General features: G+C 50.7%; 1 protein-coding gene across 1 annotated transcript in view; it reads right to left on the reverse strand.

Annotated features, from left to right (window-relative positions):
• The window catches only part of LGR6 (leucine rich repeat containing G protein-coupled receptor 6), a 150064-nt gene that overhangs the window by 85493 nt on the left and 49916 nt on the right, over positions 1 to 14655 (reverse strand). Inside the window, exon 2 of the mRNA XM_040085532.2 lies at positions 9260 to 9331. Coding sequence (XP_039941466.1) covers positions 9260 to 9331 — 72 coding nt within the window. The remainder of the gene's footprint in view (positions 1 to 9259; positions 9332 to 14655) is intronic.

Consider the following 14655-nt stretch of genomic DNA (forward strand, 5'->3'; position numbering starts at 1 on the left):
GTTGTCCGGGAGGCTGCGGTGCTTGCCTGCAGGGGAGGTGTTCCTGCACGGCATCCTCAGCCCGCTCCCTGCATCCCTCCTGCCTGGCTGTCTGTCCTCACCTCCCCGGAGCTCCGGGCTGCCCCAGCCTCCACTGCTGGCAGCTTGCACCTCCTCCGGGCTAAATGTGCCTCTCGGCTCCTTTCCTGGCAGCTCCGTGCCTCTCTGTTCGCTTCCCTGGGTGTGTTTGAGTGTTTGCCAGGTCCCTACACGGATCTGGGACCTCCAGGATTAGCAGGAGAGGAATGTGAAGCTGAAATGGAGCCCAAGCTGTGGCTGCAGGCCTCGGGACGGTGGCGGGGAGCCCCAGATGCTGGTGGGACACACGCAGAGCCAGCTGGTGGCATCTCAGCACTGCGGGTAACCCAGAACATAAAGGGGAAAATGACTCTGTGGTAGATGCCCTGGCTTCACTGGGTCCTGTCTCCGGTGAATTTAGAGGTCCAAAGCAGCCCCCAGCCCCAGATAAGGCCCCGTGCATCAGTGTTGCAAATGTTTCCATCCTTGGCCATTTGACTGTGCCTTGTCCCTGGCTCACCTCTGGCCCCTGGCTCTTCTCTCCATGCCTTTACCTCCTCCCTGCCACCAAGGCAGCCCAGCTCCTCTCCCCAGGGTTAGAGGTCCATGCCAAGACAGGAGCAGACACAAAGAGAAGCACCAACCACAACCCTGAACTCACTTCCCAAGGAAATTGAGAGTCACTGGGGTCCAAGATGGGCTCTGCTCACTTGTATGCAGGGACTGGGAGGTGGGACGTGTCTGGTTTGTGCACACAGGCTGAGTTTTCACTTTCCTAGAGGGGTGCATGGCTGGGACATGCACACAGGGTCTGGAGGTGTGGGCTTTGGAGGTTTGCTACACTCCCAGGGCAGGTGCTGCAGGATGCTGGGATATAGCCAGGTTTTCCAGGCAAAGGAGCATGGCTGTCCCACCTGTCCAAGAGCAGAGCAGGAAGGGTGACCACTGGAATTGTGTCATAGAACAACAGAACAATTTTAGTTGGAAGGGACCTTAAAGCTTATCCAGTTCCAGCCCCTGCCATGGGGCTTCCACCTTCCACCAGATCAGGTTGCTCCAAGCTCTGTCCAACCTGGCCTTGGACACTTCCAGGGATGGGGCAGCCACAGCTTCTCCGGGCCTCCTGTGCCAGGAGAGGCACATCCTCACATCCTCACCATCCTCACAGGGAACGATTCCTTCCCAATATCCCATCTAACCCTGCCCTCAGGCAGTGGGAAGCCATTCCCTGTGTCCTGTCCCTGCAGGCCTTTGTCCAAAGTCCCTCTCCAGCTCCCTGGGAGACCCTTTAGGCACTGGAGAGGTCTCTGAGGTCTCCCTGGGGCAGTCTCTGAGGTGCCCCTGGAGCTGTCTCTTCTCCAGGTGAGCACAACCAGCTCTTCCAGCCTGGCTCCAGAGAGAGGGGCTCCAGTTCTTGGAGCATCTTCCTGACCATCCTTTGCTTTCATACCATTAACTCCTGTGCCAGCTCATGTAAGAGACCCAAGACGTAAAAGTCTTCCTGTGTGTGACTCCTCCTCCATCCATGGTCACTTGGTAGTCTTCCAAGTACTTGGTTCCCTCTGTCCCTTTCACTCAAACTCTCCAGAATTTCCCCTGCTTGGCAGACAGGCACCCATTGAATACATCTGCAGAATTCAGATCCCGCAGGAAATGCGGTGAAATTGTTCCTTCCTTTCCATTTAAACTGGAACAATAACATTTGAAGTGATGCTGCCAGTGTGACATCCCCTGAGACAGCTCTTAATTTACTCCTTCTGTGAAGGAGACTTGAGCGAATAACCCCACCAAAAAGGACAGGGAGGCACTGCCTTTGCCCTGAGCACAGGGACTAGGAGCTGTTCTTGCAGGGCCGAATTTCTGGTCCACAGCACATGAGCTCAGCTCCACGCCTGCTCCGGGCTGATTTTAGGATTGCCTTGATTCAGTGGTATGTCCTGCTGTCCTGAAGTTTACGCCGTGACATAGGGTGGGGAGAAAGAGAAAGCTCTGGCTTTAAAGTGACTGAGAGAAGAGAAAAGGGGCAGGTAGAAGGGGAGGGTGGCAGCTGGATACGGCTGGCTTGCTTCAGAAAGCTCGTGGTGGATTTTAGATTCTGCCCCCTCCCCCTCTTCCACCACTCCCGTGATTTCTGGGAACATTCCTCCAGGCTTTGATCTGCATTCCCAATACACTCCAAGTTGGAACAAACTCATGGTTTACCACCATATGGTTGCTGCTGTTCAGTTACCACAGGCTCAACCCTCCTGTATCTTGGGCTCCTTGGTCATGCTACAACTTCCATGGCACGCCCGAAGGCTGTGCTGGGCAAGATCGCTCATGTCAGGTGCTCAGGCAGCTCGGTGATGCTCTTATCACTCACATTAGGAGGCAGGAACGTTGCCCATTGGCAGGACAGGACAAACATGTGTGTCCATATCCCAGTGAAATTCTCCCCTTGCCAAACTTTTATTGAGCGTGTCGGCCGCCCCTTTGATCCGCTCGGGTTGGTTTCTCAAGCGCTCACGCTCTCGAGGCAGTGTGCCCAGACGCTCCATGCTCTTGCCTAAACAGTGTCATCACGCCAAGCCTGGGCCTTCCCCGGGGCACACAGGGGACCACAGGCCCCGTGTCATGCCCGAGTTTGTTCTTGTGCTGGTGCAAAGCAGGAATGAAGCCAATTAAGTCAACAAGTGAAAACACGGTGCATTTGAGAAAAGGGCCAGGCCTGGACTCTTCCTTCTCACACAGGAATCTGCAGCTGGTCCTAGTTTGGTATCTCCTGAAGATGCCTCTAATGTGGTCTTTGTTGTCTCACTGCATCCCCGAGGAGAAGACTGTGCCTGTTTCTAGCTCTGCTCGCTGTACCCCCCTCGAATGCCTGTTCCAACTCGATAGATTGATCGCATTTGTTCTTTTGTTTATGGTCCTCAAGCCAGTTTTCAACCCACACAAATGTTCATGTGCAAGCCAGTTGGGATTCATTTGCCAGGTAATATTAGTAAGACACAGCTCCTTAATGAACAGGACACCGAACACCTTCACTCCATCTCTTTATATCATAATCTGCAGAGGTTTTCAGTTTGTTCCCTCCAAACCTTCAGAGCAGTTTTGGCTTTTGACTCTACTTTTGGTGCCCCTTTGGGGTAACCCAGAACAGAGTTAGTCATATGGAAAGCAGTTTTCAGGAAAACTGGGATTAGCTACCCCAACTAGCAAGGATTTTTTGGTTGCTGACCACTCTCCCTGGTCTAAATGGAGTAGAAATAGAGTGGAAATCACTAAATTTTCAAAACATTTTGAATCTGATTTGGGCAGCTGCAATATCTTGGCCTCATCGGTCAATGTTCATGATGGACAACCCCTTAGAAGCCTTTCTCTCCTGTCCTCACCTGCACCTTAGCCATTGCTGAGGACAGTCCTCACACCACGCACAGGGATGACCTTTGCAAGGCTTTGTCAGAGGAACTACCCTTTAACTCTCTTTGTGCTTTTGCTCACCCACTGAATTGATGAGCAGCACCATCCTCTGCCAAGGACTGGTGCCAGCCAGGGGGACAGAAAGCCCTGGATGAACCAGAGCTGGTCTCCTTGTTGCCAAGGAGTTGTACCCTGGTGCCTCCTCTGCACAGGAGCTGTGCAGAATCCAGGGGGAACCACAGAGCCCAAGAATTCAGAGCTGCAGCTCTTTAATTACAGATACCTGGAAATGAAGGGCTGTGCAAGGTGACCACCAAGGGAGCAGTGATTCTGCCTCCAAATCTCAGCATGGCAAAGCAAGGTCATGGCCTTACAAGCGTTTATGTCTCCATAAGAGACCTCTCCAGCCTGATGTGTCATGGAAACCCACCAAAGCTGCTGTCTCAGGGGTCCCCTGCTTCAGACACCTTACTGCACTGCTCCAGAGACAGCCTCTCACCACAATGCCCACAGTGCCAGCACATGTGAGCATTGCCCAGAAATGCCACCCCCCTTCCAGGGAAGGGCTATCACCCCTGAAGGAGTCATGCCCCACTGCCAGCATCCCTGCAAGAGTGACATTGCCTTGGAGTGAGACCCTGTGCTGGACAACCCCCCCAGAATGGATGTTTCAGATGCCTGGGAGCTGATGAGGGTGAGGGGGGGCTCTAACAGCAGCCAAGGGCCCCCAAGGGCAGCATTGGTGCCCCAAAGGCTGTGATGGCTCCATTGGTCTCTGGGCCCACATGGGAAGAGGAGTGAGAAGGGGGTTCCCTCACAGGTGCAAGGGAGGACAAGAGTGCTGCTGCCTTCACACATGCCTGCATTTTATTTCATTCAGCTTTTGTGCTGCTCCTTGGTCCCTGGGCCTGGCACAGAAGGGCAGAGGGGGTGCTGAGCGTGTGGTGCTGCGCTGCCTCCACGGCACTCCCCGTGACGGTGAGTCCCTCTGCCCCCGGGGCCCGAGAAGAGGCAGGTGAAAGAGCCAGTGGCTGGGAAGGGGTCTGATCTTGCCGCTGTGCCCCGAAGCAGGAGGTGAATGGCAATGAACACCTGCCTTTGGCTGCAGTTTCTCTTCTTGGCACCGAGCGCTCGTGCTTGGATTCAAAGCGCGGTAACAAAGCCCTTGCCGGCGAACACATTTCAACATGTTATTATTCCCAGGCTGGCTTTCAAGATCTCTTTCTATTCCTTCTGTACTGATTGCTCTTGTTTCTCTTGGCTCCCAGCTCTGGCTTTTCAGGCTTCATTAACTGGAATTTATTAGCAACTTTAAACAATCTTCCTGCTGCCAAAAAGAGAGAAAGAAAAGAAGAAGGAAAAAAAGGAAAGAAACAAAGAGGAGACATACTAAACTCTGGGCTGCTCCCTGCCTGTGTGAGGCCCAGCTCTGAGCACCTCTATCTCTGCAGGTTTTTGTTGGGGGGAAAGTCGGGCGAGTGCCTGGGCTGGGACCTGCTCCTGTCTCTGGAGGTGGAGGGGGTCAGAGGGGAGCACAGCCACCGAGGGACCCTCTTCCATTGCCTCTTTGAAGGCAGCTGGGTCTGGAGAATCTGATCTCTGGGCATCCCCTGAGCACGAGAACGAATTGCACCCACAACCCCTTCCTGGGCAGCCCTTGGTAAAAACAAACGGCCAGCAGGGCACACCTGAGGGCCTGCTCTCATTGCTGGACAGATGAGGCACTGGCAGTGGAAATAACTTCACCAGACCACACAGAGTGTGAGCTGGAGCAGCCCCTGTACCCCCATGTGTGCCCTAAGCACAGCATCCCCTCCGATCCCTTGGGGACACCTTTGGTGTCCAGAGCAGAGAGGAGCCAGTGCAGAAACACCCTGCAGGACACAGCCTGCCTGGGTGTCGTGGGTGGCTTGGGTGATTGCTCTGCTGTCCTCAGGACCCTCAGGGGCCACCCTGCTCTTGCTTTTTCCTCACAGTGTGGGTGTGTGCAGAGGACTTATGTACTCAGTGGGCCCAGCAACCTGGATTTGCAGGGCTCCACAGCAGGGAAACCGGGCACATTTGTCCTTGTTGTCCAGGGGACATATGTGCTTCATCCACCCATTTTTGCAGCTGTCTTCCCCTTTCCTGTTATTCCTTTTCCTGAGCTGAATCCCAGCTCCATGCACAAGCTCAGCCATGAGTTCAGCTGATCTCTGACTTGTGTGAAACTTCACTTTCATGAGGAGCCTGGGATGATGCTAAAATAGAGGAACAGAAAGAGAGGAATCGTGAAAGGTGTGAAACACCAGCCCTCATCCACAAAACCCTGAGCTACTGGGACTAAATCTAATGAGAGAGAAGATAAAATCAGAGAATCATGAGTGAGAGCAGGAGGGGAGAACCGTGAGGAGGAGCCAGAGGAACCTGGGCTTTCTCTGACTGTTGAAGAAGACAAGGGTTATAGATCAAGGACAAGGCATATCAAGAGTTCCTGGGATGTTTCTGAACATTAGATAATTTCATAGAATCTTGAAAAGGAGATTGGAAAATCTGGGTTGAAATTGGCAAATTTTTTGCTGAGGAGCCTCTAATTTTTTTCATAAGGTTCAAGCACCTAAGGCATCTTCAGCAATCAAGCAAATAATTTGAAATGCCATTTTCTTTTAGGGATTTACCCAAAGTAAAAGACTAAATATTAAGAAGTAACCTGAAGATGAAACTATTTTTTCTCTCTCAGGTTAAAAGAAAATTTGGGGGTTGACCAAACCCCCAGAACATCAGTTTTGGTTCACCTTGAACTGAATTTTGTAAATTTTGTCTTCAGTTGCTCCAGCCTGTTACTCACCTGGTTTATCCAGTATGTAATAAGGAACATAAGATTGTAGATATTAAACTATTAGAGAGCATCCAAAAGAGGGCAGTGAAGATGGGGAGGGGCCTTGAGGGGAAGCTGTGTGAGGAGCAGCTGAGGGCCCTTGTTCTGTTCAGCCCTTGGAGAGGAAGATGAGTGGCAGCAGTGATGTCTGTGACCAGGGACAGGACCCAAGGGATTGGCCTGATATTGTGTCAGGGGACAGGATTGGTCATGGCCCCAAGCCTGACAGAGCTCGGAAAGGATTTGGACAATGTGCTTGGGACCAAGGTGACTCTTGGGGATGGTGCTGTACAGCTGGGAGCTGGACTTGATGAACTTTGTGGGTCCCTTCCAACTCAGACTGTCCTGTGACTTTGTGATTCTGTGTAGAAGGCAGACTGGGGCCATAATGCCACCCAAAATCCCTGGGGATGAGGAACCTGCTGAAGGCTTTCTACCTAACCGAAGACAGGCGCTTGCAGCAAGGATGAGCTGCAGCAGAGTCCTGTTCATTGTCAGTACTTCCCTGCAGGGAGGGGGACAGGCAGGAGGGCAGGCAGGCAGGTCTTCCTCCTCCCCAGGAGACATCACACTGGGGTCCCTGGATTTGGGCTACCTGGACTGTCCCTCACTGCTCAGCAGGGGTTTCTACTCTTCACTCACTTGGCATGTCCCAGCACGGGCAGTTCTGCCGTGGGGATGAAGACAAAGGGCTTGGTCTCATGTCACCCTGGCAGACACTGGGAATGTGTCCCAGGTAGATGAAATCAGCAGAGAGCTGAGCTGTGAAACCTGAACAAACTTCCCTTGAGAATGTCTAAACAAGCAGGATTTGTTTGCTTGACTCTTATGCGTGTCCTGGCACAGAGGGTGATCCCAGCCTGAATGTCATGGTGCTGATGTAATGTTGTGGGATGAAAATTTGGTGAAGATACAAATGAAAAGAGCAGGGGAAATGCCAGGCAAGTTGCATTATTGATCAATGACAGCCCTATGAGTGCTGTACAAACTGTCCCTGTCTAGCTGTTGTTGTGGAAACAATCACTTTTAATTTGCCGTGATATATAAAATCCTTCCTTGCTTGATTTCATATAAATTACTTGATTTCCATAAATAGCATTACTATCTTACTGCTATCAAATTCAAGCAGGGACTTTGCTATGCATAGATATACGATGCTGCAATTTGCATTTCTTCCCCTAACTGTGATGTTAGGCCTTTCCAAAGGAGGACTTGTGACACATCGAACCTCTCGTAAAATCCTATCTAACAACTTCCAATTACTTTTTCAGATTTTCCTCTTTAAATTTTTCCCCTTCGCCTGCTTCATTCATAATTATTTTTGGCTGTGGGAAGCTGGCTCTTTTGGAGCCTATGAATATTTATTCGTTGCTGGTTGAGACTGCTCTGTTTGCACATGACGTAATCCGGACACGGTTGCTTGCAGCAAGACAACTGCTAATTGTACCCAGCAGAGTCTGTGTGTGTGTGAAAAGCCTCAGCACCCCCAGTGAAGGTGCTGGGTGTCCCCACTTTGACATGGATGTTGATAAAATGAAAAGAGAAAGGCTGCAAGATGGGAGCAAAGTGGTGAAGAGCCCAGTTTCTATGGGCAGCTCTGGCTCCAAAGCCAAAACAGGATCAAAAATTGTCAGCCTGTAAAAGCCTGCTGGAGAGGGGGGCTTGGGTGGCTGGGGTCCTTACAACTCTAATGAATTTAAAACACAGAGGATGATCAGTTACAAGACCATTTGAGGTAAAAACCCTGTAATATAAAATCACAGAATCCTGCAATGATTTGGATTTGGAGGGACCTTAAAGTTCATCTCATTCCAGCCCCTGCCATGGGGAGGGACATCTTCCACTATCCCAGGCTGCTCCAAGCCCTGTCCAACCTGGCCTGGGACACTTCCAGGGATGGAGCAGCCACAGCTTCTCTGGGCACCCTGTGCCACGTCCTCCCCACCCTCACAGGGTGTTGGGGTGATGTCTCTAATTCTGACATTTTGGAAAATACCAAAATGTCAGAATTTATGAAATGCCAGTGTTGTGCCTTGTGGTGGCAGCAAGATCTGATTCAGAGAAGTGAAAGTGTTTAATTTGGGCAGATTAAGTTGCAGTAACAGTTATATACACAGTAAGTTTACAACACACATCAAATGCAGCATTAATATTAGTATTTCATGAATGCAATAACAGTGTTTTGAAGAAATTGTGTTTTCCAACAGAAGCTGTTGTGTTGAAAGTACCAACAGCATGAGAATAACACCTGGAGGTATTTCTCATGGTCAAGTGGAGTAAGACCATACAGGTGCAATTTACTCATGCAGAAATGGTCAACCTCAACATTCTGCCCCCTGGGCTCCCATTTTTGGGGCTCACAAAGGATTCCAGTGGTTTCTTGTGCTGCTGGTTAATTTTCACACTTTCAGAAGTGGGGCCACTCCTTCACTGACACACAGCCACATGCTGATCCCAGGACTGAGATTGCTGCTGTGTCTGAGTGTGTCTGCTCAGACCTGAGTGCACACTGGTGCGCGGTGGGACACCTCAGCCTCCGGGGAAAACTTTTGGGACTTCAGTTTTCTGGGGTGGGTTCCATCCGAGCTGCAAAGCACCCAGGGTTAATTTGTCTCTGGGCTGCAGGAGGCGGTGAGGGGAACCCTGTCTGCTGTAGGGTGAATGAAGCTCTCTGTTTGCTGGCTCTGCTCCGGAGCACAGTGTTGATCTTTGAATGGGAGATTAGGTCCTCTTATTTTGGCTTTTGGCACATGCATCACCTCAGCCTGAAGGTGACGACCTCAGTGAAACCCCTAAGCTGGAGCAGCAAATAAACCCTGTCCCAGCACGCAGTCTGCTTCCATCTCAGCCTGCAGCTGCAGGAACAGCACTGGGGGCTGCGGCCAGTGCTACAAAACCCTCTGAGGTGTCCCCCAGCACCCCCACCACGCCCTGCCCCGTACTCACAGCTCCTCCAGGAAGCGCAGGTGCCGGAGCGCGCTGGGCTGCAGCTGGCTGATGTTGTTCATGCTCAGGTCTCTGGCAGGAAGGAAAGACAGAGGTTTCTGATCAGTCATGGTGTGGTTTGCCTGGAATAAACCTCAGTGCCAGGCTCAGTCCCCTCTCTGCTGAGTGAGAGGTGAGAAGCCTCTGCGAGCAGCGTTTCAGCATTAGCATCTGATCACAGCGCAGGCTCTGCCTGCAGAGGGATGGAGAGGAGTAGCCAGAGAGAGCTGGCTCCTTCAGGGCGGTCTGCCTGAGCTGCTCCAAGTGATGAGGCAAGTTAGGACATTTCCCAACGGCACAAGCAGTATTGCTGTCTCACAGTTTTTGGGGAGTGATCAGGGAGCCTCAAGACACTGGAATAGGACAGTGTGTCCTTGGGCCCAAGAGGATCTCTCTGTCACCATGGCCATGCCAGCCCCCACAGGGAACTTTCCCAGTGTGTGGACAGACTTCTGCTTTTGAGGAGACAGCAGCCCATGAGAGAAGGGGTACATCCCACTGGAATGGCTTTCTCTACGCTGTACAAACAAGAGAACCACGCTGAGGGGCAGGGGTTGGCTCTGTGCGTGACAAACTGAGGTTAGGAGGTGGAAGGAACCTGGATGATTGTGCTTGTCTCACCCTGCCGTCTCCAGCTACAGGCTCATCTCCTCTGCTGAGGCTCGGATAGAGCCTCTGGAGGAGGGTATGCTGGTACCCAGAGGGTCCAGGGTGGTGCTGAGTCTGAAGCCCTTTGCACTTCACAGAGTCACCGTGAGCTGCTCCTCATCTCAGGGCATGAGAGTAGCTGAGTCTGCCCCCAGAGATTCAATATACAAGCTGGTATTTGGGAAAAACGAGGATGTTTCCAGGCTCCAAGGCTGTTCTTGGGGCCTGACACCTGGTAGCTGTAACCCTGCCCTCATGAGCAGCTGCACGTGGAGAAAGCCATGCTGCCTACTCCAACCTAGACCAGGTGAGCAAGGGAGCATTGACCTTTAAAGCTGAGAGGTGACATGAGGCTGAATTAAAAGCTGGTGTGGTTAAACCCCATGGGAATAGATGGGGCATATCCCCTACTGAGAAAAACAACACTGGGCAGTGTCATCTGGGGTGCTGGAAGTTCTGTGTGAGGCAGAAGGGGCTGATCTTTGTCCCTGTGCACAGACAGGGCACAGCTCAGCTCCTGGGGGCTTGGACTAAACAGCAGAGACTGATGGGTGTGATGGGAAAATGAGGAGAACCAACAACAAAATAAAGGCAATTTATTTACTCTTTCCTTCTGCAAACCTCACAGACTTGGGAGCCAAAGGAAGGATGTTCCCTGTCCTCCCAATGTCACTGGGAATGTCTTGGCATTGGAATTGGCACGTGCCAAGGACAAGGACAGAAGCATGAAGGAGAAAAGACCCTCAGGAGAGCCCAGCAATACAAGAGAGACCTCTCTGAGCTGTTCCATCTGCTCAGAGCACCTGAGATCCTACAGGTCACTCATCAAATGATCTGGAGCATCTCAGCTGGCTTTGGGCTCTGGATAGGAAATTGCTTCACTGAAAAATGAGTTCATTGAAAAATTTACTGAGATGCCTTTTTGTTCCTCACAAAATGCCTGAGTAAAAAAATGCCTGAGTTTTGCTGGTAAAGAGCAGAACATCCTGGGAGAGCATTGGCTTCTGCATTTTGACCATTTTCCACAAAAAAGCCCAAACCACCATGTTCTAACCAGTTCTAATTGGCATTGGTGGAGGCAGGTGGCACGTCAGGAAGGTTGGAAGCTGTCTTTGTGTGTTCTCTGGAGAGGCGTCCTGTGACAAAACCACACAGTTCCATGAGCCCTTTTGAAAATACTCCTGGCGAAGTTTACCTTTTTCCTTTATAGCTTTCTCTTCTCCAAAGAAGTAATAGAAAACTCACCAAAAATCTATGAGAATTCAAACTTCTGTTTTCAGAATGAGTGCAAAAAGCAAATTATTGCCTGCACTGTTCTGTGACTGCATTCTGCTGCTGCATTCTATAATTTGGTGATCCCGGGATACAAGGGTTAAAATATTATTTTGTGCTGCTTCTATTTTTATTTTTAAACCCCCAAGGGCAGTTGCTACTTAGCACCCATTAAAACATCTTTTTTTCCTACATCAAAGTGTCTCCTGTTTGTGTTGTAATGAATCTGTCTGATGTTTTGACATGTTGTGGAACAATGTGAAAATAACGAAAAATAATGTAGAATGAAAGGCTGTGAAAGAAAACACAGATCTGAAACATCCAAGATCTCCTTGAAACTGTGAGGCATATTCCTTCTGCTGGCAGTGTAGAGAATGCCCCTCGCTCGCTACAGGAGCCACTTTCCAAGCCCCGTGGAAGCGCCTTTTGTGTGGCCAGGCAGGGTGGGGACAGCGGGACACCTGGGTGGGTGGAGGCTGCAGGGATGTGCAGACCCCAGCACCAGCCCCAGACACCAGCAGGGCTGAGGAGGTGGGAGGTCAAATATCTTTTAGAATCCCGGAATGGTTTGGGTTGGAAGGGATCTCAAAGCTCATCTTGTTCCACCCCCTGCCATGGCTGGGACACCTTCCACTAGCCCAGGTTTCTCCGAGCCCAGTCCAACCTGGCCTTGGATACTTTTTCCTCCTGCCCTGATCCATACCTAAAAGGAACAAAATACACTGGTTTCTGAAAAAATCTCCCAAAAGGCAGAGGAGAGATACCATTATCCCGTCACTCTGGCAGCTTCACAGCTCCACAGCTTGTGGCTTTTCTTTAAAATCCCCCTTCCCTCCCTCCACCCTCCTGCAGCCCTGGGGCTCCCGGCCATGGGCAGGTCTGAGACAAGGGACTCTCTCCCACCACCTCTCTGGGCAGTGCAGAAAAGCCCAGCCTGTGTTTTCAAGGTTGTTACATAGAAAATAATTCGATTAATTTTATTTAAAAGTCACGGATGTTTTGGCTGTTTGAACACTCTGGTGGTTTGCAGTCCTGCAGCACTTGAGTGTAATACATCTACGCTGACAACCCTGAAAAGGGCACCCCCAAAAAGAGCAAATCCTGGCAGTGGTTTTCCAGCTGGCAAAGGTTCCAGGGACTCAGTTTTGCCATTAACTCTCCAGTGTGACATCCGGCAGGCAGCCTACAGAGCAGGGGATGTCACACCCGACTTGGTGTGGTGGAATTCCTGGCCTGGCCATGGTGTGAGGACAGCATGGAATGTGCAAGGACAAATGGTGTGAAGGAAGAACAAATTCCTCCAAGGGCTGGAAATAAACTTCCCAGGCACAGCCCTGGACCCGGTGATTTTTCTAGCCACAAGAGTACGAGATGTTTCTCCACAGGCTGTCCATGCTTGTGTGAAAGCTGAGGCACAGGATTCTTGCCTGAAGTGTTGTGGGAGTAAATATTTGACTTATTACTCATTTAAAGATGTTGTTGACTTGTTGCTGTGTTTTCCCAAGCTCGTGCTTTTCCTCTTAGTAAGGTTTCTTATGTTATGTACATCCCCAGCACATGCAAGGGTGGAAATGCTTCCTGTCAGAGCAATCAGAGAAGCTGTTTATCTCTTCAAGTGTTTGGGGGTGGTTACTTCAGTCAGCCACATTCAGTTAGTTTAAAAGGAACCCATGGTGTTTGAACTTTGTTGGATTATTTTTTTTTTTTTTTCCTGCAGCATCTAGCAGAATAAATAGGGATCCATGGCCTGAATGGGTTAGGAGCTCCCCTGACCTTTCTCAGCTGTGTCAGTGACTTGGACTTCCCGAGCTAGGGTTCTCTTCTGAGTGACTGAGCATCCAGGGAAGCCAGACAAGTACTGGGTCACTCATGTTTATGCATGGCTGTTGTCATTTGCACTGGAGAAACCATTCCAAAGGTGGGGTCTGTACCAGAGCAGTGCAGAAGTGCACAAAGAATATGATTCAAACCCCAAAGTCTTTTACACTTTAAAAGAAATTAGAAAGGTATGAGAAGAAATGAGTTGCTGCAGCTTCACCCAGGCTTGCAGTGTAGGACCTGCAGAGGAACTGTCCAGATTCTTGCCTTTGAGCTCATGATACCTCTCAGCAGTGGTGCTCTGGGCAGAGGCATCCCTCTCCTGTCCCAGAGCTCCCCTGTTCCTCCTTCCCCAGTGACTGGCCTGCCTGCCCTCTCTACAAAATACCAAATAAAAGCAGGAATCCTTTTGCTGTCAACCCATCCTTTATGGCTGTGGTCTGGAATGCTGCCAGTAGAGTGAACTACTCTACTACTCCCAAAACTGAAACTCTGCTCGCGTATCACCCTGCTTACCCAAGAAGCAATGCCTTTTAATGCCTCTTGCATTAGGTGTAGAAAATACCTGTGCTTTCAAATGGCACTGCACCAAAGCCATCATGGCTATAATTAGTGTGATTTAACTTTCCCCCCTTCCCCAACTAATTCTAAACATTTATCGTAAGCATTTCTAACTTGTACCTGCAGGAAAACTGAGACACAGTTCATGGAAGCTGAGCTCATGTGATTCAGCCTCAGACCTTACAACTCCTCTGGCCCTCGAGGGGTTCCTTAAATTATTTGCTTTGATGTCACCTCCTTTCATGAGCAACCTTTGATTATTCACTGATTAGCCGATCTTCCTCACCAAAAAATGAGGCGACACACACACACACACACACTGCTCCGTGTTCCCTGCTGGGACTGCCTGCCACGCTCTCCACCCACGCTGTGAGATGGTGACCACAGAGTTTTAGCTCAGGGGGAGATGAGCTTTAAAGATCAAAGGGGTTTATCCTTGGCATCCCTGCTGGGGCAGGCTGTGGAGCTGTGGCTGTCACCGTGGGGAGCGTGCAGCCCCGCTGGGAGAAGGCAGAGAGGGCACCTGCAGGGCTTTGTGGAGTTTGTGCGTGCTCTGGGCCAAAAGGGCAGGATTTTTATGCTGCTGTAAGGAGGCTGCACAAAGGACATCCTGAAACCCTCGCCTGAGACAGGCCCAAGCAACATCCCCAGGATGTTCCTCTAGGGACAGCAGGATTGCTGCCTCTCTCACAAACTCAAGGCATCTAAAAGCTGCCCAAAAAATTGCGGGGAAGATGATTCCTGCCCATGAGCCCCAAAGCTCCTGATGTGTGTCTTCCCAGGCACAAAGTGTTTCCCCAGAGATGCACTGCAATGGGAATTAGTGCAAACAGAAGCCAACAGACCTAAAGCAACACAGAGTAAATTCCCCCTAGAGTAACACAACAGGACCAGGGCTGCTCAGCCAGGAGGGCTTGAAGGGGAAACTGCAGGGGGAGGGTTTGGCTGAGGCCAGTTAGAGAGACCTCAGAGCCAGATGTGCATCTGCCGTAGAGAATTGTGCACAGCTGGCAGAGAGGTGCTCCCTTCTCATCACAGGACAGATGTCCTACAGAAAG

This window comes from Hirundo rustica, chromosome 24 (genome assembly GCF_015227805.2).
Source record: "Hirundo rustica isolate bHirRus1 chromosome 24, bHirRus1.pri.v3, whole genome shotgun sequence".
Lineage (NCBI taxonomy): Eukaryota > Metazoa > Chordata > Aves > Passeriformes > Hirundinidae > Hirundo > Hirundo rustica.